At 31.5% G+C, this 26,844-nt stretch overlaps 3 protein-coding genes across 8 annotated transcripts; 1 reads left to right on the forward strand and 2 right to left on the reverse strand.

Annotated features, from left to right (window-relative positions):
* Nucleotides 1–52: 52 nt before the first annotated feature.
* Nucleotides 53–4,152, reverse strand: LOC110994890 (nucleoporin SEH1). The gene is made up of 8 exons (XM_022261804.2): nt 3,951–4,152; nt 3,681–3,837; nt 3,098–3,251; nt 2,703–2,810; nt 2,347–2,454; nt 1,821–1,979; nt 1,286–1,446; nt 53–204 (listed from the first exon to the last, which is right to left on the reverse strand). Exons 1-8 carry the CDS (start codon nt 4,083–4,085, stop codon nt 62–64), a joined length of 1,125 nt encoding a protein of 374 aa, XP_022117496.1. The 5' UTR covers nt 4,086–4,152; the 3' UTR covers nt 53–61.
* Nucleotides 4,153–4,795: 643 nt separating this feature from the next.
* LOC110994901 (protein NEDD1) lies at nt 4,796–7,343 on the reverse strand. Of its 3 annotated transcripts, XM_022261818.2 has the most exons (3): nt 7,115–7,343; nt 5,952–7,005; nt 4,796–5,744 (listed from the first exon to the last, which is right to left on the reverse strand). In XM_022261818.2, the coding sequence occupies exons 1-3, from the start codon at nt 7,247–7,249 to the stop codon at nt 5,554–5,556; spliced, it is 1,380 nt and encodes a 459-aa protein (XP_022117510.2). In that variant the 5' UTR covers nt 7,250–7,343; the 3' UTR covers nt 4,796–5,553. The 3 variants fall into 3 exon arrangements, with proteins under 3 accessions (XP_022117510.2, XP_022117509.2, XP_022117508.2); XM_022261817.2 differs by having other exon boundaries at nt 4,800–7,005; nt 7,132–7,239; XM_022261816.2 differs by having other exon boundaries at nt 4,811–7,005.
* Nucleotides 7,344–7,764: 421 nt separating this feature from the next.
* Nucleotides 7,765–8,679, forward strand: LOC110994837 (dolichyl-diphosphooligosaccharide--protein glycosyltransferase subunit 4). 4 transcript variants are annotated; one of them, XM_022261713.2, is made up of 3 exons: nt 7,765–7,882; nt 8,223–8,337; nt 8,550–8,679. In XM_022261713.2, exon 2 carries the CDS (start codon nt 8,231–8,233, stop codon nt 8,333–8,335), a length of 105 nt encoding a protein of 34 aa, XP_022117405.1. In that variant the 5' UTR covers nt 7,765–7,882; nt 8,223–8,230; the 3' UTR covers nt 8,336–8,337; nt 8,550–8,679. The 4 variants fall into 4 exon arrangements, with proteins under 4 accessions (XP_022117405.1, XP_022117407.1, XP_045490779.1 ...); XM_022261715.2 differs by lacking the exon at nt 7,765–7,882 and adding an exon at nt 7,960–8,067; XM_022261714.2 differs by lacking the exon at nt 7,765–7,882 and adding an exon at nt 8,006–8,137.
* The last annotated feature ends 18,165 nt before the right edge of the window (nt 8,680–26,844 follow it).

Consider the following 26,844-nt stretch of genomic DNA (forward strand, 5'->3'; position numbering starts at 1 on the left):
GTAGAGATGAATGTTAAGGACAAAAAACAAATGAGGCTTATCATTTTATTACCTCTATATGTCAGTGATGCGGCATATGCGTAGGGTTCGTGATGGCAGCTAGCCGCGTATACGTTGTGCGAGGTCGCGTACGCGCCGGGGACTCATTACCGCTCGACTCGTTCTTAAATACGGCGCAACAACGCCATTGGTTGAGGTATTGCACTGTGGAGGGGTTTAAGTTTTATTATTTAACAACATATCGACAATATAAAAATTAAAGTTATATTAAAATGCGTAGTGCAGTTATGTAATTAAAAAGAATACATACTTAAATCATTTTATACAGTTATTCGACACAAAATGGTAAACGGTAGTGGAATCTCTGTGATGGATGATGGAACTTCATACAATATTTTAAAACATACTAAAGCGATCGTTATACTACAGCTATGCAAATATATGAAGGCATCAATCATAAATGACATGTTTTTATCTCTATAAAGACAAAAGTCATAAAATATTTCTCAGCTGTTCAAGGTTTCCGACTGTTTAAATTTTTCCTGAACTTTCACAGTTATTTCAATATAATAATTAGCCAAATCGGTCCAGCTATTCTTGAGTTTAAAGAAGACAAATGGATAGAATTTTTATACATGAGATTTTTTATATATAAAGAATTAAATCTATAAATAAATAGAATCTTTTGTAATCAAGCATAATAATTGATATTTATGTCATGACGTTTGTTTACGCGTTTACAAGTACATAAATAAGCAAAGCCCATTTCTATAAATCATATCTAAAAACGTAGTTCTGGTATTTATTTGTATTGACAAAATTGTCAAACTATGTGCCAATTATTTTTTTTATAATTATTCTGTAAATAAAAAGTATTCTGGGTATATACTGTCCCGAGACGATCCCTAAAGAGCAACTTTGGGAATGCTGCCGAGAAACCCCGATTATCCAGCAGATCAAGCAACGCAAATGGAATTGAATGGGCCATACACTCCGAAGATATTCCAATAATATTCCCAAGCAGGTGTTCAGTTGGAATCCACAAGGAAACCTGAAGTGCGATCATCCCACGCAAAACAGCGTCTTATAGATACAGATGATGCAAAGAGCGCGAACGCGATGCTCACTATAGACTTGACCGGATCTAGGGGTTATAGGCCATTAAGTACATGTAACTAACACTAGTATGTAAGTAAACTTAATGTAACTTGTTCTGCTGTAAGAATTAAAAGGCTTTTTTATTTTATAAGTCATGTAAGTAAGTCATGATTAAATAAATACTAACTTTTCCAAAGTCGGACGCAGCAGTCGTCCCCTGATGAAGCGAGTAACGTTCCAGTAACGTTCCACGAAACTCTCCAAACACATGAGCTGTGGTCATCGAAGGCAGCCAATACTTCACTGCGGAATCTGACCCCACACCCATTGCTGTTGCTTGTGGGCTCACTTAAAATAAAAATAAAAAATAGAACATATTCAAATAACCAGAAGAATATTTAACCATAACCCGTATCGGAAAATGGAAATGTTTTAGATTTTTAGAGATTTTGATTTTTTTTTTTAATGAAAAAGTTTAATGTGTTCCCGGGAGTAAACAGACAATTTTTAACATCTTCATAGATACAAAGTTTTTTAGGTATAATGTTGAATTTATTTACTTTGACAAGTTCGACACTTGGGATACGATTTTGGGATCACTTTGAAAATTATGTTTAAAAAAATCTCTAATCCAAGATTTTTTGAAACCTCAAAAATATTCTTTCCTGGTATAAAATCTGAACGATTAATCAATAAATTACTTAATAAATTAAGTTACATACGAAAGAGGCTCCATTTTGATAATACGGACATCCTTCGTAGCGACTGCTAAGAGATGGAAGGACCGGCCTAGATTTGGCGCGAATGCGAGGTCATTAACTGGCTCCACTACTGAAGCAAGGCACTCGGTCTTCGCCCATCGACGACAGGACTCGCTGTGCCTATAATTATTTTGCCTCTACATATCCCTCCAGCAAGTAATTGTAACATATATTCAACCTCATTGAGTAATTATTTGATTAGCGAACGGCAATATGATGGACACAAAAAACTTGTTGCAATTGGAATTTTAGTGAATAAGAACTAAGCTGGCGAGTGCGTTGTTGATACTGTTAAATTATATGGAAATATTTATAAACAATTAATTTGTTGTGAATTCTTATGATCAAAGTTTGTTTGGTTTGATAATGATAGATGTGTAAAAAGGAATACATTCTTGTATATAAAGATGACAGTTCATAAACCTTAAAAATGTATTAGAGTTAAATGTAAAATAATTTAAATCAAAGATAAAACTTTTCTACTTACTCATAAATAAAGACTTTTCCATTACAATTTTTATCAGTCTGTGAATTTGCATTTGCCAAATTGGGTTCATCACTCCCAACAGCCAGCATCGGAGGATTTGAATTTACCCTGTAACATAACTATGCTTTTTACTGTTCATTCATTATTGAAATTACCATTTATTATACTGCTTGAAAAAATCCATTTATGAAAAATCTTACAAATCATATTTGGGATATTTTATTGTGTGGTTTCAGTTCTTTTTCCAAGTTGCATATTTCTGTTTGCTACCTTCAAATTTTGTCGACGCCTAATCAATCTCTTTGCAATGCCCTCATCTACTATGTGTTGTGTAAATACAGTATTTTTATAAATACCTAGATAATGAAGGATTCCAAGAAAGACAACTGATGGAGACTTTGGTAGGCATTTCATGCTGTAAGGTCCACTGTGCAAGGTTCATAACATCTGGTGCTTCATATATTCTGCAAAAGTTAGCACTGTATTACAATCTCATACATTTTTAACCACTTTCATTTAATACTAATGTGGTTGTACAAGCCTTCAATGTTTCAAAACATATATTTTTGTCATCATCTAAATACTGTACTGTATAAAGTAATAATTATAAAAATATTTATTAGCTTTATAAAATAAATGGTACTTGGTATGTGATCCAATATTTGATAACATCAGAAACTTCTCACCCTAAATATAATCATTCTTTTAAAATATATGGGGAAGAAGGTTGTCAATAAGAAACCATAGTTACCTAATAATACCATCAGCAGAACAAGTAACCAATAGTAAACCTAAATGCTTGGGACCAAATTTGACATCAGTCACTGAAGTCCTTGAATCAACTAAGTTTGACCTTTTTACCCATGTCCGAAGACCTTTTTCTGATCCTGAAGCTGTTATGTCTCCTGAAACAAAAGTATAAATTGGGAGATTAGGGATTGCTAGAATCATCACTTGATTTTAAAAATACAAACAGTTGGGCAACATAAACCCTTGGTTTACTTAGATCACGTCTCTAACAAACTGTAGACTTTTAACGTGAAAGGTATGCAGTTTCCTCAATATGTTTTCCTACACTGTGCAAGTTAGTATTAAATAGGAAAATATGCAAAAAAAGCCGAATGCTGCCGTAGTGTGATACTACAACCTCTGGGATTTAGGTGTAGGTGTCTCATTATCAGGCCACTAGGCAAACAATGCTCAAATACAGTTACATATGTAGAAGAAAATGATGTTTATGTATATATGATAAGAGTAATAATGGAGTTAAATAAACATAGCTAGGACTATTAATTGTGGCCATTTGGTGGTTCTTCATCTGGTGGTATACATACCAACTTCTTCCCAAATAGCAGCTGTCCTATCAAAAGAGCATGTTGCTAGAACTTGTCCAAACTCAGGATGGGCCCAAGTTACTTTCCACACTGAGCCATGGTGAGCCTTCCAGCTTGCTGTTAATCGCCACCCTCCTTGGCCGTCTGCATCCCATACCTTAGAATTATGAAACAAAAATATTGAGTACTTATTTGGACTTTAACTTATACTATAATTTCCGAAGAATTTAACAACTATGCAAATAGAAGCAAAACAATAACATAACCTACCTTCACATACTGGTCACTGGAACAAGTAGCCATTCTTTCTCCGTAGAAATCAAATGCAACATCGTGAATTAGATCCTTGTGGTCAGCTATTATAGTTTGTGATTCAAAAAAATTATTAGCACTGACTTCACCCATTCTATTTATTAAACTATAGGGTGTTGGTGAAAATAGGAAAATATAACTTTAACTTAACAAATTCTAATAAATTTAAAACAAATTCGAATTACAGATTACTTGGATTATTAAACAAATGACAATGTACATGTATATTATATCTTTGTTGAGTTAAATTGATATTTCTATATCTTTAGTGAAATATTGTTAAGTACGATATTTACTGCATTATAAAAAAAGAGCAGAATAAATGTTTTTGTTTATATTAGAATTATAATAATAACTTATAAAAGATATGTCACATCTATGGAGTGTATGGACTACTATTGCTGATATTGCACTGTGAAAGTTTTAGAATTCGAATTGTGGCGGGTAGAGGGCAGCCGAACACCGACCAAATTTACTGGCAGACGTTACGACTTACGTTATTTAATAATAATAAATATCTTTAGCTCTCTTACCAAAGGGCAAAGGGGGGGAAGAAATGCAAAATGGAAGACATGACGAACTATTGCGATCCAACATTATGCATAACGTCCCATATCAACGCGTCTTGAACTAGAGGTGATGTTGACTAATCGTTACGACTTATCGTTCGGCGTGTACATTCGTTTCGTATTACTATTTACTATCTTATTCTCCAAATTAGTAATATTCTTACTTCAAAAAGCTCAAAAATGAAATGTTCAGCTCCCAGTTAGTTACACTGTAAGCCCAGCCAAAACAGAAAATATATAATAAAACAGTAAGAAATGTTAATGCATTTAATTTTATCTAGGATCTTCATGGCTGCAAATGAATCAACAATGATTCTGGTTAATAACAATTTTAATTTGCTAATAATTAGTCTTACAAAATATGTTACAATTCTGAGATAAAATTGGCACGGAATAAAATATAAGTCAAATATAATATTATTATAAATGTATTATTTAATGTATACTAATGTTGTTAAAGCTAGTAAATTGATGAAAAGGACTAAATAACATCATTTCTAGTTTTTAAATCATTTTTTCATAGGTACCCATAAAAAGTCTTGTTTAAGTCTTTACTTAAAACTATACTAATCATCATACAAAATATTTATGGGCTTGCTAACCATAGTATGATAAAGTTAATAATATTTTATACAACATTTCTTTGATATGAAATAATGCAAAATATTGCCTAATGATTTAAATACATGCTGTTTCACATCTCTACAGATAGGTATGTTTGAAATTGTATATTAAGAAAACACAATAAAGCTAAGCTAAGCTGTAATTTTTCATTATCCCTAGTTATAATACCTCAAATTTTTCAATAGCAGTTTAACATAATAATATCATGTTTCTTCAAGTTTAGTAGTGTAAGTTTATAGTAGCACTTAACTTATAATCTACCTCACTGATATTAGACAGTTGTAATTTGATATCCGAGTGATTCCTCTAGTAAACTAGTAATAATATTGAGAGTTTACAAGTGGGATTACATCAATTAGAGAGCAAAATTAAAAAGAGATGTGCCTAGATTTCAATTGATCAATTTCTAATGCTAGCTTTCTATTTATTTCTACCAATTCATTTTGATTTTCCTCTATCCTTAATATATGGTTGCTCATTTGAGATAGCTGCTTTTCTAAATAAAGCTTTTGTTTAGTCAATGCCATCATAATTTGGAGAAAATAATTTTTATTGTCATCTGCAACATATGAAAGACTTAATTTGAAGAAATCTTTTAGCTCTTCAATAGTTTTATTGTCAATACCAATATTTTGAACAGTGTTATCGCATTTTATTGGTAAAATGTTGGAGTTAGAAGCTCTTTCTTCAATTATATCATTATGTGTTGTGGGGTTTTGCAAAATGTTATCTGCAGTTTTATTTATAATTGGTGTAGAGGATTTACCTATAGCACTTTTTTCAATATCCAACTGGTGCAACCTGAATTCATTACAATCACTTTTTCTATAAGTTTCTAATGATCTATTTTGATTTAGTTCTAATTCTTCATTTGATTTGTCTTCCATGCCCATTTTAAAAAGAAATGAATCTTCCACATCTCTTGCAGGTGGCTCTGGGCGATTTGGTGGTGTGTTACATGTAAAAAGTATATCAAATGAATTGTTTTGAATTGGTGATTCAATATTGGAACTATTTGTATCCAATTTATCAACCAAACTTAATTCTGGAGACATAAATTTTTTTCTTGGTGGTTGAAATGCTACTTTTTTTACTATATTGTTATGGCCTTTTAAGATTTTTAATGGTGTAGTTAGGTCTCTTAAATCATACAGCAAAACATAGCCCTTTTGAGTTCCAAGTGCAACTTGATTTTCTGCATTTATTGCCAATGATGTTAAGGCATGTGGTGTTTTCAAAGTTGATACAACATTTCTCTGTTTGATATCATAAACTTGCAAATTTTTGTCAAGACCACAAGATAACATAACATCCCTATTGATAAGGGAATATACAAAATCGGAAACTGGAGATGCATGACTGTTCTCAAAAGTGACTTTGTCCTTATTAGCACTAACATCCTTTAGTATAACATGCCCCTCATCAGTTGCTAGACCTAAAAGTGACCTTGCTTCATGATGAAACTTCATTGCCGATATGCTCTTGGAACAATTAAGTTTAACAGTTGAAACAGGTATATTGGACACAAGCCCATAAATCACAGTGTCTCCATTTTGCATACTAGAAGCTAAATTTGTATTTTTAGCATTAAAACTTAAAAAGTCTACTGCAGCATAGGACGGCAATGTGGGAAATATTTTAGTTTTTTCTTTGTTTTTAGCATCCCAAATGATCACTTCACCTTTTATAGTTCCTATTGCTATATTACGATGGCCATCTCTTTGGAAACATGCTGCACATGAATCATCTATTGGGATATGCTGTAACACCAAGTTATGGGATGCAGGACTTAAAATTTCAGCAGTTCCTTTTGGGTTGACCTAAAAATATAAAATTAATTATAAAAAGAACAGGTATAAAAACATAATACCTTATTTCTTAACATTTATCCATGCAGTATGAGTTATTTTTTATAAATAGAAAGCATACCAATAGGATATATTTACTATCGTCGCTCCAAGACACATCTCGTATAATTCCGTTAGATTTTCCGTGACAATATTTCAATTCCCAATTGTTTGTATCATATAACAACAACCGAGAACTGACAGAAGATAGATACATCTTTTTTACCTAATATAGTTTAACGTTTTAGGCTTAAATTTTTAAATAATCAACGAACAAAAAACAGAATTTTCAACGAATAAACAATTACAAGAATTTTGACACTAGGTATAATATGTAAGTCATATTCGTATGTCAAATTTAACTCATCCAACTTCACAGAGAGTTATAAATTTTTAAATCACTATTTGTAAAATATCATTATCAAGAGAAACATTTTTAAAATGTGGGTTTTATCTTCGAAAATTATTTGTACCGTACCTATTGTATTCCTAATAACATGCGTGAAATATTATTACAAATAAGTGAAAATTTATTTTTATTTACTATTATATTATTGTTTACTATTTAAAGCTGTTGATAATTTTACACATTTAGCAGCTGATTTCATTTTCAGTTTTGTCCACAAAAAATATGAAGCTTATTATATCTTCGTTTTAAGCGGATAGTATTTAGTAAAAATTTGGAACTATTATACATTTACATCTTTGATAGACTATGGTCATGATCATTAGTCTTCTGCATCATCTGTGATTTTATTGTTTACGCTTTACGTTCCGTTAATGTGACGTGGTCGGTAAATGTCTAAAGACCGTATATTTTTATTATTAAATAAATCAAAATACCATTATTGTAAGTAATATTTATATCTTAGAACAATAGTTTTATTAAAGGGGCCAACTTCCCCTTTAAAATTAAATTTACTTTTGAATACTTAAAAAAAATATAGGTTTGGAAAGCACGCCTTAAATATTTCTTATCGTTTACTCGCCATCTAACAAACGGTTCTGATCTAGAACCAAACCTATTCTAGTTTGGTATAAATTTTTTGTGGAGTTATTCTTTTTTTATCTTTATCAGACTTTATACTCCTTGACGTTCGATAAAGTAACTGATCTTCTGCATTGTTTTAAAATTTAATTCTTTAAATTTCTTTTTATTATATTTTACTTATATTGTTCTCCAATTTCAGAAATAGCAATGATTACCGATATCCAGCTAGCAGTGTTTTCAAACATTTTAGGTGTATCCATATTCCTCCTTGTAATACTTTACCACTATATCAACGCAAACAGCAGCAAATAAAGGTATATAAATTTCTCAACCATTATCTATATGGAGTTTTAAGAAGGAAGTGGCTTTTTACATACTAACCTGTAGTAACAGATTAGTATATCTAGCAATATTTACTATGAATTTTCAATATGGCGTAAAGATCTAAGATTACACACAAGAATGCTCAAGATTGCAATTTCAAAAATATAGTAAAATGTACAATGAATTAATTTGTTTGTTACAGATATTGCATCTAATTATCCAATTATGTTACTAATATATGATGTAAGATATAAATAAATTATGTAAAAAAAATTCTTTTTTTTAATTAACATAGGTATCACTCTTTAACTAGATACAAAGCATATTTTTAATAATTCTACTAACTAAGAAATTTACTAAACATTGTTTATAATTAGTTTGATGTTAAAAGACTTCACATTGGCAACATATTAAGGCAGTGATTAACTGATTTTTCTAGACTAAGTGTTAGAACTGCATTTGAGCAGGTTATAATTATAAGAAAAAGGGTTTGTTTAGGGATCCTCAGAAAATATTAAAAATAGTATATATCTCTAGTAATAGTTATTATAAGGAGAAATAGTAAACTAGATTGAGGAACTAGTAAATTAGTATAATCAATAATTTACAATTCTTTACTGCTACTCTAAAAGTAACTTATGTTTTGTTACCTGAAAACCAATGAACAACAACCAAAGGAATTTCAAAACGATTCTTCAATGTACCAATAGATGGCGTATAGTAAAATTTATAAAATAAAAAGTGTTATTATTTTTAAGATTTTTTTTCCTTTTATAAGTGTTAAATTAAGAACAATATAATATATAAATATATGTAACAGGAGGGAATTGGGCAGAAGGCTCACCTGATGTTAATTGATACTCCCGCCCATGGACACTCGCATTGCCAGATGGCACGTGATCACGCTGCTGGCCGTTTAAGAATTGGTATACTCTTTTCTTCAAGGACCCTAAGTCGAATTGGTTTGGAATACTTCAGAGGTTTCACATAGTGGTGATGCGCGGCAAAAATTACCTTTAGAAACGGCCAGTTGTGGAACGGCATACGTTAAGGTGATACTGATGGTATTTTGTATTCTGCCTTGACTTCCCATGATGAAAGTCTGTAGCAGGTATTAGTCCGAATTACTCCTCTGAACACTCTCCATGGTATATTCATTAGAATATGAATACAGATCTCACATCTACGCAAAGCCAAGGAATCAAACCGCAATGTATTGATATAAAATTAACACAGTAATTTAAACTCGAACATAATACGGCCACTTATTCTTTGGTGAATGGTGTCATAGCGTGAATTAGTAGTGAAACTTCCTAAATTGCTTTTTATTACGGATATTATTGCCATTGGGTGTAGTTTATCGCCTCAATAGTTTTATTTGGCCGTAGGGAGCGATTATCGCCAGCTTAGATCATCTGTAATACTTAGAAAAATTCTGGCTATTGATATCACGAAGGAACATAGACATAATTCTCGCTGAGTATAATAGTATGGCTGGAAAGTATCGAATTGTTCATTATTTTTTTAAATATATTAAGCATGTACTCTAAAATCCAGGACTTTGTAAAGCAGTTTTTTTTATAGCACAGGGGGCAAACGAGGCTCACCTGATGTTATGTGATACCGCCGCCCATGGACACTCTCGATGCTAGAGAGCTCGCGAGTGCAGTTGCAATTGATATTTCAACTGGGTTAAGGTAAGGAAAATGGAGCCTAATTTTTGCGGACCGAGCTCAGTCTGCGCTGTCATACCTCGTCATAATTTTAGTTAAGACGGAAGATTGGATTACGAAATACGAAAGAAGACTTTAAAAATCATATGGCTGTCGCCATATCCTCAAATTTACAATAATTTAACTAAACTTAGATTGGTTAGAATTTTTATTCACCTTCCTATACGATATTCGCAAATGTGCTTTAACGAAACATTTTGTATTACATTCAAATGAACGCCATGCCATTACCCGGCCATTTTTCGTCTGCAATACAAGTATTTTTGCTGCATTTTGGTATCCATAATGACTGGAGCACGCTCTCCTGACTTTTAATTAAGACCAAGACTTGTTTATTATCTTTTTGCCAGCGCTATGTCGGTTTCGTGACGGTTTTTTAAGCGGGCGAATTAAAGAAATTAAAATGTTCGCCATTTTAAGGGGAAGTGGTCGGAAATTGAAATAATTAAGGGCTTGTATATTATTTGAAACTTGTGTTTCATTAATTACGTTACGTTACGTTAAGTCAAGTCGTTGATGTACTTAGTTAAACAAAGTTAATATCAAGAAATGTATGCATATAATCGTAATATGATAAACGCGAATATATTATATTATTAACGTCTTTCGCGATTGAAAAGCATCGCAAACATCAAGTGTGAAAATGATAAATCGGGGTGATTCTTAATGAAAGTTTGATTTAAAAGGTTATATAAATTTGACGTTAAACATAAAAAAACAACCAAGTATGCAGTTTAGCTATTTTAATATTATATTATAGATACCAGAATGTGCTCACATAACGTACGCAGAAATTTTCGTATTGAAGTATAAATTCGATATAATATTTGGGTAGTTATACAAGGTAAGGACGAAAATGAATCTGATTTCGGCCCATAAATGTTCAAACATTCTAGTTGCGGTTGCTCTGTCTAATAACAAGACTACATCGACCTATATATTCTAGACGCAACAGTCAAAATATTTGATAGTTTTATATTTATGGCCATTTAGAAACATACGAGGCATAGAGGACTGAATACAACAAAAATATTCGGATTGATTAGGTTTATTTATCATATTTGCATCTTAGTATTAATAATTGTAAGTAACTAATGAACTTTTTATGTCTATTATGGTTTCGTTGATTGGAAAAAGACCTCGTACTTATATTAATATTACATGTGCAACTGAAATGCAACATGGTGGTACATATTTCAATAGACTGTTGAGTCCAAAGTCCAGATTTTGTATTTAAAAACGGAGCTACATAAATAAAAATCTTACCAATCCGTCAAGGTATGGCGTGTTCAGAGGGCGGATAGTTGGCGGTTTGTTTATGACAGTTTGCGAGGCGTCCTGAGGGAAATTAGAGGATATAGGCGATATCGTGAGGAAGCACGCAATTTTGAAGTTTTCCAACGACGCGGACGACTGTAGTTTTATAGCTGTTTGAAATTTTAAAACAGGAGGCTTTACAGACATGAGCAAGGCTGTACTGTATATTTGTATGCGTTATTTTCAGCGCTTTTCCTCTATGTTAGTTAAGGTTATGTACTTGAATGTACAACATAGTACAATTGATTCTGTAGTGTGGACATCAATGTCATATAACTTTTATACATCGTAATGGCCTTGAATAAAATGATCAACCAAACAAACTTTTTTAATTTTTTAGATAGAATTAGTTTTTAAAACTTTTGCATGTAGGTACATATTTTAGTTCCTTTGCCATATTTTTGCTATAAGCGTTTTAAAACTAATACATTTTTACTAAAGTTTACCTTATACGGTGTACAAAATAATAATTATAAAAATCGGTAATAGTAATAAGTTTTGAGTATACTTAAGGATAATATTAGTAATAATTGTTTAACTGTTTAGTATTTCTTGCATCATCAGTGAGTGGGTTTTTATTAACTATCAAAATAGTGAAGTACTTTATTATTTCAAGTTTTTTAGCATGTAAGAAGAATTATAAGCAGTGAGTAATGTAGATTAATATTATATTTTGTCGGATTAAAAGATGGTGTCTTAAATATACGTAAATTTGTAAAAAATAAAAGACTTAATAATTCCAATTACTGAAAAATAAGTCTTAGTGGATATAAAGCGTAATTTTAAAGTCATCGTTTTATGTACTTGTGGCATTACAGCCGTAAATCGATTCGTCAGTTGAAATTTTTAACATTGTGAAAACACAATTATTTAAAAACTGTTTTACCGCTACTCAGTATCTTTAGCGAATGTATTTAAATCTATATTAAAAGACTATACCGTGAATTTTTAAATTGATCTATGATTTGTTGTATAGCTTTGATAATATGTACTAACATGTTTCATACGTGACTTGCATTATACGCCTGGACCTGTTTTCGTACCGTAGGTCTGTTTAATATTTCAGAAGATTGCACTGACTGTATGGAATATAAATTGTGTTCAGCAGCCCTTAACTTGGTTCTGAATAAAGCTGAGAAGACGTTTCGTGAAGCTGTTTTTGACTATGGATTAATTAATTAATGGGACGAGTAGCCTTAAGGTTAAAATACCACAAATAATAAAAAATAGTTATATTTAATTATAAATAAAAGGAGGTAAGGGTAAAGTAAGGTAAGTAAGCTTTATTTGGTTAATGAGTGGTTTGCTATGTAAAAAAATATGTAATTTAAACTAAAACAAATCTATTAGTTGGTGAATTTAATGTTTGGTATATCTTTATATCTAACAAAATTTATGTTTACATTATGTTATATGTACTTAAAAATCTTTTTCATCGTATAGTATACACCATAACCAAAAAAATATGTTATAATCAATTATATTTATGACTAAAGTATTTATTTAAGTACTATAATATTAAATATTTATACATATACTAGAACTGTATAGAAAATTGAATTTATGATTTAAAAAAAGCGCGCAGCTTTAAAATATCATTTAAGGTATACAACATGCGTGAATCGTAAATATTGGACGAACAAACAGAAATGTCAGAACCGCGAAATAGACGTAAAAATATCAATATATTTACTTTTCAATCAACATCCTTCTCTTTGATGTGACTTTGTGATATGGTATTTGATCAATAAAGGATTTTTGAATATATATAGATATGTATATGTAGTTTATACCATATCTATGAAAGCTTTAACGAACATCAGTCAAAGCTTATATCAGTAAAAAACAGTGATAGCCATTTTTGTATAAAAAAGGTTTTGATTTTTAGAAGTCTGCAATGTATAAGACTAGTTTTCGATATTTAATTTAGTGCTGTGTAAAAATACAAATAATTAATCCCAAATATTAATAGTTAATCATAGATTATATAATAAACTACTGAGAGAAACATAGAGTAATCGATTACAGCTGTATTTTAAATTCATATTATCACAATTATAAAATGTGACACAAACATCAGTTTTCCTCAATATTGAACAAAGTTAACAGCAAATGAAGGGAAGTAATTATTTGCTACCAACACGGATTTAATTTCGCGGCTCGCAATAAAGGGAGTAATTAATCGTCTGTAATGATTTTTTCAGAAATTAAAATGCCCGCCAATATGTGGCGGTTGGCGGGAATTCGTTTTGTGACATTTCTGTTATAACGTATTGTTTATTTGTTTGTTGAATTATTACACGCTACACCCATTTGTGATAACGAAATAAAAAAATAATAATTCAAATATATTAATATGAGATATGAAAGTTATCTTATAATATTAAATCTTCTGTCATACGTATCGCTTATATCAAAGAGCAGAACGTATCCAAGATTTAATTTTCTTATTAATTATTTTAAGGCGTAGTGTGCCAGTAAATTTCTCTCCTGTACGTTATAAGTTAAATAATATTTCTAATTCACTGATATCTTTAATCACATCAAAGAGGATTCAATGATCAAATATAGGATATAAAACCTTTGCGGTAAACCAAATGGAATCGTATTAGGATTTCCGGCTGTGTATAACGTCACGAGAATCATTCGCGAATCTCAATTCGCTCGTCTCGGGCGCATTTCGCCTGCCTACTCGCAATATCGCTGCGATACTTGGTTACGGCTTATGCCTCATGTTATAAGTTATTTTATTTAACATTCTTCAATAGTCTTTACAAGAACAACTTAACGATCTTTATAACAGTATAAATACTTAATTTTTAGTCATTAATCAGTCACGTTACAGTGCAAAATTGTAACTTATATCGCTTGAAAATCTACGAATATTCAACGAAACACATACTAATTACACTAATACCGTCAGATAAAATAATAACATATCTCTAATGTTTTGGGGGGTCTGAGTAGAAGTTAAAAACTTAATAATTTAGATGTATATGTGCATGATTGTAAATGTATTTTACATGCAAGATTTGCTGACACCCTGAATACTTTTATTTGAATAATAATTCTTAAATATCCTTAGTTAAGTAAGGTTTAAAATAAAAATTTAATATTCTATTTACACAGCTAGTATTCCTAGGCTATCTCGGTCTTACAACAAATATTGATATATTTTACAACAATCTACCAACTTTTAAAGATTAATTTTATATTTAGTTTTAGTTATTATTTTTTGTTTTTATTTTGTGGTTGTTTGTTTAATATTATTTCTTTGCTAGTTTCCTTATTATTCTAATATAATTAATATGTAAGTTTTTGTGTGTAAATTTTATGATGTCATATTTTCTTATATAATTTTTGCATACACATTAGTTTAAAACCAATAAATAAATACGAAAAATAATATGGACTGTTAGTCAATTTCCATTTAACATGGGTTTATTTCATATTTGCCAGTTATTATCTCAAGTACGCTACCGCTGTAGCCTTGCACGTATTGTAGGCGAAGTGAGCCCCGGATATGAGGTAGCGGCGGATATTGCACTACTCGCAGGTACATTCAGTTTCAGTGTAAACTGCCCGCATTTGGTTATGAATGCACCGCCCGCCCCGCGTCCGCCCGCCCGATACACCCTTTGTCGCTTTATTCCGCCGATACTTGTCGTCTACATTCTGATTTGTTAATTATTTGAAAGCATTTAATTTCTTCAATTAATTATTTGAAAAGCGAATTTTCACGTAATTGTATTAAAAAGTAGGTATATCTACAGCTATCCTAATGAAACAAAAACTTTTGTTTTGATAAGTCTTACGAGTATATTATATGAAAGTTGACGGAAACAGCAACTACATGGAGAGGCCCGCCAGGCAAACGCAGACACTACACTCGATTGGATGATGGCAACAAAAATTCGCGGTTCTCCTATTGATCCAAATAGCTCCAGATAGAGAAAGATGAAAAGCCTTGGAGGAGGCCTTCACCGGAGACCTTTTTTGATAATGTGTACTCGTAATTATAGGACGTAAGCGTATCATTTAAAGTGAGATGAGTTGTTTGCTTAATTTTCATTTAGGTAACAAAAAGCTTTATTAATTAATTATTTGAATTTGTTACATACAAAATATTCATAATGCAGCCGCAGCACAATTTGAATCATAAATGTCATGGGAACCTATCAACGCTGTTTTAACAACAAAAATGGATTTTTATAACACCCACTAAAACTTTTTTATGGTTGGCAACACTCGTAAAAGGTATAAATAAAATATAACGTGGTAACTGACAGGGCTGGGTATGCAATAATTTCCACGTTTTTGGCGATTCGAGAGGTTGCCGTCCCGATTATAATTTATAGCATTAAAGCGGGTCACCCCCGTTTTACTTACATTTTGACATTTGTATCATTTTAAATAAGATCTGAATAAGTTAGCATTTCAATTCCTTATACACTAATAATGAAAATAATTTCACAAAAGTGAATATAGTAATTTATTATATAGAATAATATATATACAATAATAAATAATTTGTAAAGGCCGGTAAAGCACTCGCGAGCCCTCTGGTATTGAGTGTATATAGGCGGCAGGTGGTATGCCCGTTTAATATAAAAAAAACATATTTATTCTTTAGTTTTTTTAAAGCCTACAGATAGATAAAGGCTTTAAGAGAGAAATAGATTACCTTTACTAGTGTCCTCCTCTGAAAAGCATTTATTATTATTAAAATACTGTTGTATTTTAATTTTATATTGTTATATACAGACAGCCCCTTTAAATCATTTATATGTATGGATAAGGTCTTTGGGCATAAACTCATAAATACTGTCATAAAATTGTTTGGCCTGTTCCGTAATCAGATCATGCCCCGGTCCCTGATAAAAACTCAGTACAATCGTAAACCGTTGATAAAGAACTTATTGGAAAACAAGGTTTAATTGTCAGCAGTAAAGGATACAATAAAATAAATCTGATAGTAAAACTGTTGTAATCGTAAAAACAATTTATTCTGACAAACATCTTACAGTGTTGCTAGTAAACATTATTTATGTATAATACAACTTACAGCAGCGACGAAAAACATTTAAAAATAAACAGAATTATCAAAAAAATATTATAAATAAATTTTAGAAGTTACTTATTTTACATATTAATTAAAATCTATCTATCATAAAGATCATTTGGGGTATCAACTATAAAAAAGGGAAGGCCGTACCACCGAGATATATCAAGCAATTTGAGACGTAATAAAAGAAAATATACATATCCAAAATGCACTAACGAGTCTTAAATAAAAATAGCACTTATTCATATTAGCTTTAAGGGCGTTAAGCATTAGTTTATATACAAGGATTTAACGACACGAGGATACATGTTTTGTAACCTATTGATGTCAGTATAAAATAAATGATAGTTTAAAATATTATTTTCGAACATATTTGAAGGCTGAAGTTTGAGTAATGGGTTTCTAATATTAGTATTTCTCGTTGAAAATGTGTTCATTCAACCACAACGGAGTGCGGTTACGTAGTTTCCGCTAAAAGCTTGAGTAGTTTCGGCAATTCACCTTGTATCATGAAATGGATACTGGCCATTTTGACCTGGCTTTTAACCATGACGCTTTTGAACAGTCCTATAGACTGTTCCCTTCGTAATACTAATTTTTACGAGCTGTTAAATCTCTTGATTTAGATGCCGTACAACTTAGAAGAGTTTTTATACATTCTTTTCGATCAAAATTTTTAATGAGATACCATCAAAAAAAATATTATAATATACTTTCCAATGCTAAGTAAAAGTTTTTAGACAATAATTTATATGAAAAATGACAAATAAAATGTAAAGTTACTATATTGGATATATCATTAAACTGATCGAATAATAGACAATAAAAATTGTTCTTTTCTGTTACGAAGATTTGGAATCCATATAGAATCAATTTAAAGAGGAGGGAGTATCCCTAACACGTACCACCTACGTACCACGGTATATATAAATGCTCATGTTTTTCATATACCTATAACGACCTAAGTTAATCTATATGGAATCCTAAGGTATTGCTGAGTTATATTACTCTTTAAAGTAATGTATAGTAAACATTGAGCCTATGGACACGAAAGGTACAATACTGATCAATCTTCAGACAAATCGTTATAGAAAACATTTTTAACAAAAATTTAAGAATATTTTTTTTAATTAAAATATTAAAGCCGAAAAAAATTCAAATGGATAGAACAATATAAAAAGATACATACAAGATTATAGATAGGAAGATAGAAAGGTATCGCTATTGAATAAACATTCGAGAATTAGCCCTAAGAAAAAGAACATGATTTTGACATGCAGAACAGTTGGCACTAAGTCTCGACCTTATATATTTGTGCAAGGAATGGCTTTACATGCATTAAAGTGTCAGAATTTTATTATCATTTATGTATAATGTTATAATGAAATCAGAAGTCTAGGTTTAGGCGTCTAAACTTCACTCCCTTCATGATAATAAATAAACGCATTTTACTTTACATTTTGTGGTGTACGCTAGTTGCGCTAAAAACTGCAGAGACACGTGAAAACGCCAAAAATAAACAGGTTAGAGTATGAAAAGAGTTCTGCTAACGAGACCAGACCCGAGTGCATCGGATCGCGGTCTCAAAGGGGCTCCTACCATGGAGTTGATATGAGTTTATCTCGCCATATAGAAACTTATAAAAGCCGAGTTTGTTTTTTTTATTTGTCACCCAATTCATTCTAGACAATTTCTTATTTATTAACTTACTCAGAGAGTTACACACTGTTCAATTTGTAAGACTTAATATTGGGACAATGTTACTCATATATATATATTTTTTTTTTTTTTTTTTATAGAACAGGGGGCAAACGGGCAGGAGGCTCACCTGATGTTAAGTGATACCGCCGCCCATGGACACCCTCAATGCCAGAGGCCTCGCGAGTGCGTTGCCGGCCTTTTAAGAATTGGTACGCTCTTTTCTTGAAGGACCCTAAGTCGAATTGGTTCGGAAATACTTCAGTTGGCAGCTGGTTCCACAAAGTAGTGGTGCGCGGCAAAAACTGCCTGGAAAAACGCGCAGTTGTGGAACGGCGGACGTCGAGGTGATACGGGTGGAATTTTTTATTCTGCCTCGACGTCCGATGATGAAACTCAGCTGCAGGTATTAATCCGAACAACTCATCTGAACACTCTCCATGGTAAATGCGGTAGAAGATGCAGAGAGACCCCACATCTCTACGCAACGCCAAAGGATCAAGCCGCTTGGAGAGATTTTGGTCGTCAACGTATTGTATTTAATTTTCCTTTTTAAATAAATGATGTGATTTTCTACACAAGGACAGTAGTAGGGCTGTGTATAGCTTAAGACACGATGCTGCCGACGATCTCAGATACAGGCGGTACTTAGCGATAATCTCCTATATTCGTATGTTAGGGTTGTCCATTAATTAATCCGTCACTTTAATACCGTATTTAGTTTATGCGAGTACTACGATTGATCCAGACCACGATTGCTGAAAAGCACTTAAAACATCGAGATTATATGAACATTGGTATATTATTCACGTTTATCCACCGGTGAAGAAGTTTTTTTTTCGTTTTTGATCTCCAATACGGCGTTTGTGAATTCCAACCCGATCTGTGGATCCTACTTTACTGGGCAATCAACACTTCACCACAACCACCAAAAGTTAATGAAGCGGACACAGAAACGCATCTGCCCCATACCCCATTGGGAGGCTTAATATATGTAATTATAAAAAAAACACGTGTGGCACTCGGGCAATGCCGTGATTTTTTATCAAGTTATGCAATATTTGTTTTCATTGATATTAATTCAAGTTTTTTTTATTTTATATTATGAAAGCCAGGTATAAAATCTATGCAAAATTTTATAATTTTTTTTTAACTTTAATATAGATATTATGAATTTTACATACCTACATTGTTATAGCTTTATATCTTTTGCGAACTAGCGAACTGTGGAATCGACTGATACGACCTCCAACTATTCAAAATTCGAGCGTACTCCTCTCTCAAAAGCCGGCAACGCACCCACTAAAAATGGGTGTCTATAAGCTGCGATGACTGCTCTTTTTGGGCGTCCCGCAGGCTCGTTTGCCCCCTATTATATATAAAAAATAGCCATTTGAGAATGTGGCAACCCTGGTAAAGAGCGCATTAAAAATCTGTGTTGAGTCAACAAGTCTGAGGACGCCAGGCTGATCGTCTACACTCCAACAACATCCCTGACTACCTATAGGTACGCTGACGAGCAAAATTTCGCTTTGCATCAAACACACGCCTGTGTCTATGTTAGGTACTCACTTTTATCTGTGAACAGCTTTTTTCAATTAAACATTTGATTCCAATATGTTTTGGCTTTTCAGCATAGGCGCTGACTGCACTTAACGTTTTAAAATTCGCGTTTAGACACATGAAAAGGTACTCATTAGGTACTTACTTTTATAGTACTCGCGTAAAACGGACGCAATTTTATAACTGTTTATGTATGTCAGATATTACGTAATAAGTGAACTTCCAAAGTCCTTTGTAAGTAGTGCGTTAAATCTATTTTGGAGTACAGTTGCTCTCTGATCGGCGCCTACGTTTGACGTGAGGACCATGATAGATACGATGAACTGCATGAATTATTATTCGCTTTAAATCTATGACATGTATTTTATTTTTTCTATTAATAATAGCTATACCACATAATACATAAAACCCTAAAAACGCAATACATTTAAATACAAAACAGTTACCGGTTATTTGAAAAAAAAGATTTTTATCGTTAACTCTCTCTCTCTCGAATTTGTTAGACAAACTTCCGAGATACCAAACTTTTAAATGATAATCAAAACACACCTTTACATATAAAGCAGAAATAAGACAATGCTTTCTTCATTTTCATTTAATTTTAAATGAGAGATTATACCCAAACCAAGACGGTCTAACAAAACATGGTAGAGTTTCTAATTCTACGTTGTACCATAGACTATACTAAATTAAAAATATCCACAAATAAAACACATGTTTATCAGAGTAAAAGCTTAAACATACATTTGATTTATTGGCATTTCTTAAACTTCTTTAATGCGGTAATCAAGAATATCAAGAGACCACAAGTATTTAAAATTCATAACGCGAGGGATTTGGGATGTTCATAGATCCTTGATAATAATTGATCCACATTATCAACGAATATATTTATGAAACCATATAAAAGAAAATCAAGAGTAAAGTGAAAAGTTGGAAAAAAAAATCCAGCCCAGAAGCCTTCAGAGTAATTAATTAAAGCTAAAAATCGATTAAAAATTTCAAAAGAATCTTGGTCTCGTCTTAAATACTTCGTTTCATGTCATTAAGTAAGAATTCAGTTTTAAAGTTTATTAATGAACTTAGTACTCAAGAAATTTGGAGTATTTTTTGAATAAAAAAACGTGTTAATGTGTACACGCGTCACAAGTTATACGTTTATCGCGTAACAAGATTAAAATCTTTTGAAATATTTTATATCACACCTTATTCCACGTTAGCAGAAAAAACGACACTAACAATAGAAAAAACTAAAATGTTAATTATAGCTAACTTCTGGGTTTCGCATTATTGTGACGGTGTGCGCACGATGTTTAAAAATTTACTCTCATAATTTTTCCCTATCGCGCCAAAAGAAGTATATCTTCAAAAATATTTGACCTATGAAATTTTATCAGCAAACTCTGTAAATATATTTATTTTTATTCATACATAGCACAGCCATAATAACAGTAGATTTAGCAGTAACTTGAATTGTGGTAAATTATTTAATTGATTTACATTTTATTACATTTATGAATTCTCGGTCAGTATTAAAATACAGCGCTGTGAATATTGTACTAACGTTTTCATGCTGTAAGACATATTTTTTCTAATCAATTTAAGTTAAAGATATAAAGAAAGGAAACCTTTTCTGTAATATAGACATGAGAAACCCACAGATATAATTTCACGAATTTGGGTGTAGACGGTTGAGTTTGCAATGTAAGTTGTCACAGATTATTGACTGTCAGGTTGTCATAACATTCCCCAATACCTTATATTATTACATACTACGCAGTTCGCAAATGTCTGACTTATTAATATCAACTTGTCGCGACCTGACACCGAACCCCTACCGAGGGGACCTCATTCAACAAAAACGGTGATTTGATTGCACTCCCATGCACCACTCTCAGGAGGGATGTATGTGGGTCACCTAAATATTCCCTTGCTAGGGTAAATGAACCTGTTTATGGGCTAAGTAGTATTATTTAAACATTTTAAAGTATTGTAGGTCTTGCAGTGGTGATCTATTTTGTGGTTGGCACGGCAGTCAGTTCTTCTTCCTAATAAAGGAAAAACTAGTTAATTAATAATGGACTCAATTAATATAATATAAAGTATAAATGTTTAATCAATTTATTAATTATTGTTTTGTATGAACTTATCATTGTAGTTGTTATGGAATCAAATAAAGCTATATTATTATTATTATAATTATAGACTTCTTGTACTTTTCCTCTTGTACCCTCTGTAGGTTTTTCTTTTTTTGTATTGTTCCATATTAGGGTTGCCAGGATGTCTTCTTAGTGATAAGACCGCCCGTTGCCTAATAACTAAAGTAACCAACTTCCTTTTTGTTATTTTTTATATGTATAATCATGAATATTATGGCAATAAAATAAATAAATAACTAAATCTCAGTAATAAATATAGAATATAAGAATGTGTGCCGTACTATGTTTCACAAAGAAAATGTTTGTGTTTCCGTAGCTTGCTAATAAAACTATAGTTCGTCACTGCCATGAAGGCTAAACTAAATTGGCCTAGATTAAAAAGTCTAGAAATTGAGTGTTGTTTATCACTAGTTATACATTATGTTATATTAAAACGAATCATCGCAAGCAATCCAACTTCAAAGGTATTAAACATTTAAAATAACTCTAAGAACTCAAGTAGATCAATATAATCGTTTATCGTATTAAGTGTGTATTTTTAAATATATTTTTCGGTCAAACTGGACTGTTAAATTAGGAAAAAAATTCAACTGAAATAAAGTCACGACTCAATGTCAATTGCAATTATTATTCTTAAGAGTTAATTTAAGCTAACAAAAAGCTTCATTCAGCGAAAACGAAGTAATTCTTATGCATTAACGTGAGTCCGTTAGAATGAGTATAAAATGGACTTTAAGCTGTTGAATATATATTATGAACGTGTCTAATATATTTAAAAAAGTGTATTTTCGTATTAAATAAATAAACTATACTTTAACTTGAAGTCATCATTATTTCTTCTCTTCAGCTGATGATGAAACATGATTGCTGATACTTCTTATGCGATAAAAAAAACAACTATTTTTATATTATTATTTATTCACACTTCGTTGCAAAGAAACACAAATGATACAATACGTAAAAAATATAAGGGATGCAACGGGTGGCCTTATCGCTAACAAGCGATCTCTTCCAGGCAACCTTAGTAAGAAAAGAAAAAAAAAAGAACCTTACGAAGTTTTTGAGAAAAACAAAATAGAATATCTATAATAAATATAACTACTATATACTATATTATATTTTTAAAGCATTTAATTATTGTTTACTTTGTGTCAAAAAAAATCGAATACTGCCTGAATACAAATGTAAAGAGCAATTTATATATTTGTCCCCAATTACATCCAACTTATGCACTAGTTAAATTCTTTCACCGAATTAACCAATTTCGCTTTTTGATCTTTACGGTCAAGTGTTTTCAAATCCTCAGAGCATTATGCTAAGAAATAATGTAATGTATTTCTTCCCATAAAACTGTGGATAAAAAGAATCTCGGAAAACATTAAATGTGAAGAAGGCTTTTGATGTTCTCGTACTTGAGATACTGTAAAGAAACCTGAATATATGATCAATTTTACCGTTCCGACCGATTTCATTTTCCTCGACATTTGAATTAATGTAGATATTTCGTTATTCGACATCACTGAGCATTCAGGTATGTCAGGAAAGCTTTGATGTGTTTTGGTATAACTGTGACGTCATTCAATTCTTAAATACTTTTTAGGGACAGTTTTTTGATCCGTAGTTAACTCAACTATTGGTTAAATATCGTAACTATTAGTCAAAAATTAACAAAATGCGTTTTTTGATCCGTGTTTAGAGTTACTAATGGTCAAATATCTAACCATTAGTCAAAAAAGTTAACTACTCAGTATAGGAGGGTTAAACAAGATGGCCGCTGGTTATTCATATATTAACAGCTGTTTGTCACAGAAATCAAGCTAAGATAAATACGTTTATTAAAAGAAAAAGCAGTAAACTTTTTCATAGCAATTTCAGTAACAAAGAGTTTTTTATACCTTTATCAGTAGTATTGACAAGATGGTTTTATTATTCCTTTGATTTCTAGTTAAGCGTTGCTTTGTGTAGGTAATGTTGCTTATTTGCTTTGCTGATTTTGACGATTTACATTCAATCATAAAATTCTCGTTACAAATATTGATAAAATAGCAATACTATTTGTAAAGGGGCTGTGTCAGATTACCCTACTCCATAAGCCATGTAGGCCGTAACCCACTGCAGGGGTCTACAAAACTGCGCAATTGCAGCCTCCACGTGGCATAGTTCGTTCACCCTGAGGTCTTAGATAGCCATCAAACGAATCTAAACTTTATTACGACGATATAGAGTCTGTTCTAAGATTACATGTGAACACCTTGTTTTAATAACCTAATAGAGTATCCACTTGATTTGCAATTTGAAACCTTATTTGTGGGCAATAAAAATCAAAACAAAAGTAGAAATAATTTTGTAAAACGCCAATGTGTATGTAATGTGTTATTGAAAACCTTTTTTCAGTAAATTGTGGATTCAGCCTATAAGTTAAATAGATATATTTGTTTTATTGTACCCAACATTCATACATTTAATTTTTAAACCGATGAAATTGTGAAACATTTATATTTAATGGATTGTACATAGGTGTTCATTAGGGTTGGGTATTTTTAGTTACTCGGTGTATTATAGATTATCAAACGAAAAAGAATATTTGACTCCTAAGGAAATGGGTTTGGCACAAGATCGACATTTATTAATTTTAAGTGTATTGAAATCATAAATAAAAGTTTTAGTTTGATAGCCTATAATAGCATTATTGTTAGACAGTATATTAAGTTAATCTTGAAGACGTCGTTGAAAGTCTACCAATTTTATTTAAATCGTTATTTATAGAGCACAATTATAAATACAGACTAGACTTTAAATTTATACCTCGAAACGGTACATTTTAATAGTGAAACTTGGAACTAACATAATATATGTAAAATATAACTCTGCTTACTTACTTGTAACAATGCATTCTTGTATATGACATTTTAATTATTTTTAGTTTTGGAACAATATATATCTGCGTTTTATTATGGCTTATTTAACTAGTATAAAACAATTTGAGGTATCTGATAAATATAATTATAATAAGAAAATACAATGTGTTATTAATAGAATTTAAAAAACTCCACATTTCAATAAGTGGGAGAAATTAAGGAATGCCTACCAAATATTTAATTAGTTAATTATTAAATAAATGTATAAAGGGTTCATCTGTATAGTGTAGACTGTAGACAAATACCAAGATCACCGATTTTAATTTTTTATTTAAGTTAATTTATCAGAAAACTTAAAGTGCCTAATTTTAATAACTTTTATATTAGTTTTAATTAAAGTTTGAATTTACTTTCATTTTACTTTAGGCAATTTTTTATTACAATTACTAAGAAGATTAAGACAAAAAATCATCAAAAACCAAATTACCTATTTCTTAAGGAGGAAGTCTTACATAAGAGTATTAATTGTTAGCTGAGCATAGTTGCTCTCGCATTAACAATAAAAAATACTGATTGACAGCCCTGACCCGCAATATACGGTCCAAAATGTAGTTGAAAGTGCAATGTAGTTGGCAGTGTGGACCGGGCTTTATTTATTGTAACACCAAATAAAATTTATGTGAACTCCGCACGGAAGCCTGTGACAAATTCACTCCTATACATGCGAACACGCCAGCCTTGTTTAAAAACTCATTTACCGAATTGCTGCTGTTTTTATGCATTTAATTTATACCGCTATTACTGTGATACTGCTAATTTATTAACTGTGCTCATATCTTGTTGAAAAAGGTGGTTTATGAGGTTTTTACCCTCTACAAAACTTTAAAGTTGATATTAATTACATAGTAATAGTTACTATAAACTAAAATGAGTATTTTTTTTTCTCATGTAATATAGTGTAAATAGCTACAAATAAATCTAATTTTTGTCAATTTAATCAAACACACGTTTAATTCACATTTAATATATTTATAGTATGTAGTCGTCTCTTTGTACTACTTTTATATCCGCGATGGAAATACCTGTTACCACAGAACACCAACTATAAGCACCAACCTCTCATAAATATATTGTCTTGCATCATGTAAATCTATAAAATGCAACATGCAAAAGGCAATTTTTTTGCCTAAGTATTTGTCGCGTCTTCACAGAGGCTTTTGGGATATCTTGATTGACATGACATTGACACAGTTCTAGTAACGCTTGTTACGTAGGTATTTAGTTAGTATTCAACACCTGTTCTTATAAAAAACAGCGTAAAGGAAATCCCAAATGTAGTGAGAGCGATATCCAATATTTACACAGTCTGTACTGGAAGTTGTTTGTGACAGATTCGAGAGCTCTTTGATATCTCGCAAATGTTTGTTTGTTAGCGATTCTTATTTCGCCTCAGTATGTGTTTGCTGTGCGGCCGTGCTCATTGGCACGAATGTTTTATAAACAAGTGTACGTGAAATAACATCGAGAATGTACACTGATCCAACAAATCTGTTTGGTGTTACCATAGGAAGTACAAATAGATTAAATATATTAAACATAGACGGAAAAGGCAGACAATTTTATACACGATTATTATTTTTTACGAGGAAATTGTATTTAAGGCTCGTTTATGATTATTTGTAATTAAAATAAAAAAACAAGCTGAAGCTTCAGTTCATAGCATTAAGAACTGGAGTTATATCAAAACAAGGGTTTCTTTTGTGTATCGTGTGTGGCATAAAATAGGCAAGTAGGTGATCAGCCTTCCGTGACTGACTTTGCGCTAAATCTTCGCGGTTTCCCTACGATGGTTTCCCTCTCCGTACGAGCTACTGTTAGAAGAAAGTCAATTGGTCACAGCCAGGGTTCGCATCTACGTCGTCGGGGATGACTGCTCATAAATACATAGAAATGTGTAAATCCTAGTGTCAAAAAAAGATAATAGGTTATTAAAAAAATATTCTAAATTCACAAAAAAAAAATGGAAGTCTATCAGTTGATTTGCCAGCATTCGAATTTCGAATATGCCACGTAAAAGTAACTACCCAGCCACGGAAACGTTGTT

The sequence above is a fragment of the Pieris rapae genome, chromosome 1 (assembly GCF_905147795.1).
Source record: "Pieris rapae chromosome 1, ilPieRapa1.1, whole genome shotgun sequence".
Classification (NCBI taxonomy): domain Eukaryota; kingdom Metazoa; phylum Arthropoda; class Insecta; order Lepidoptera; family Pieridae; genus Pieris; species Pieris rapae.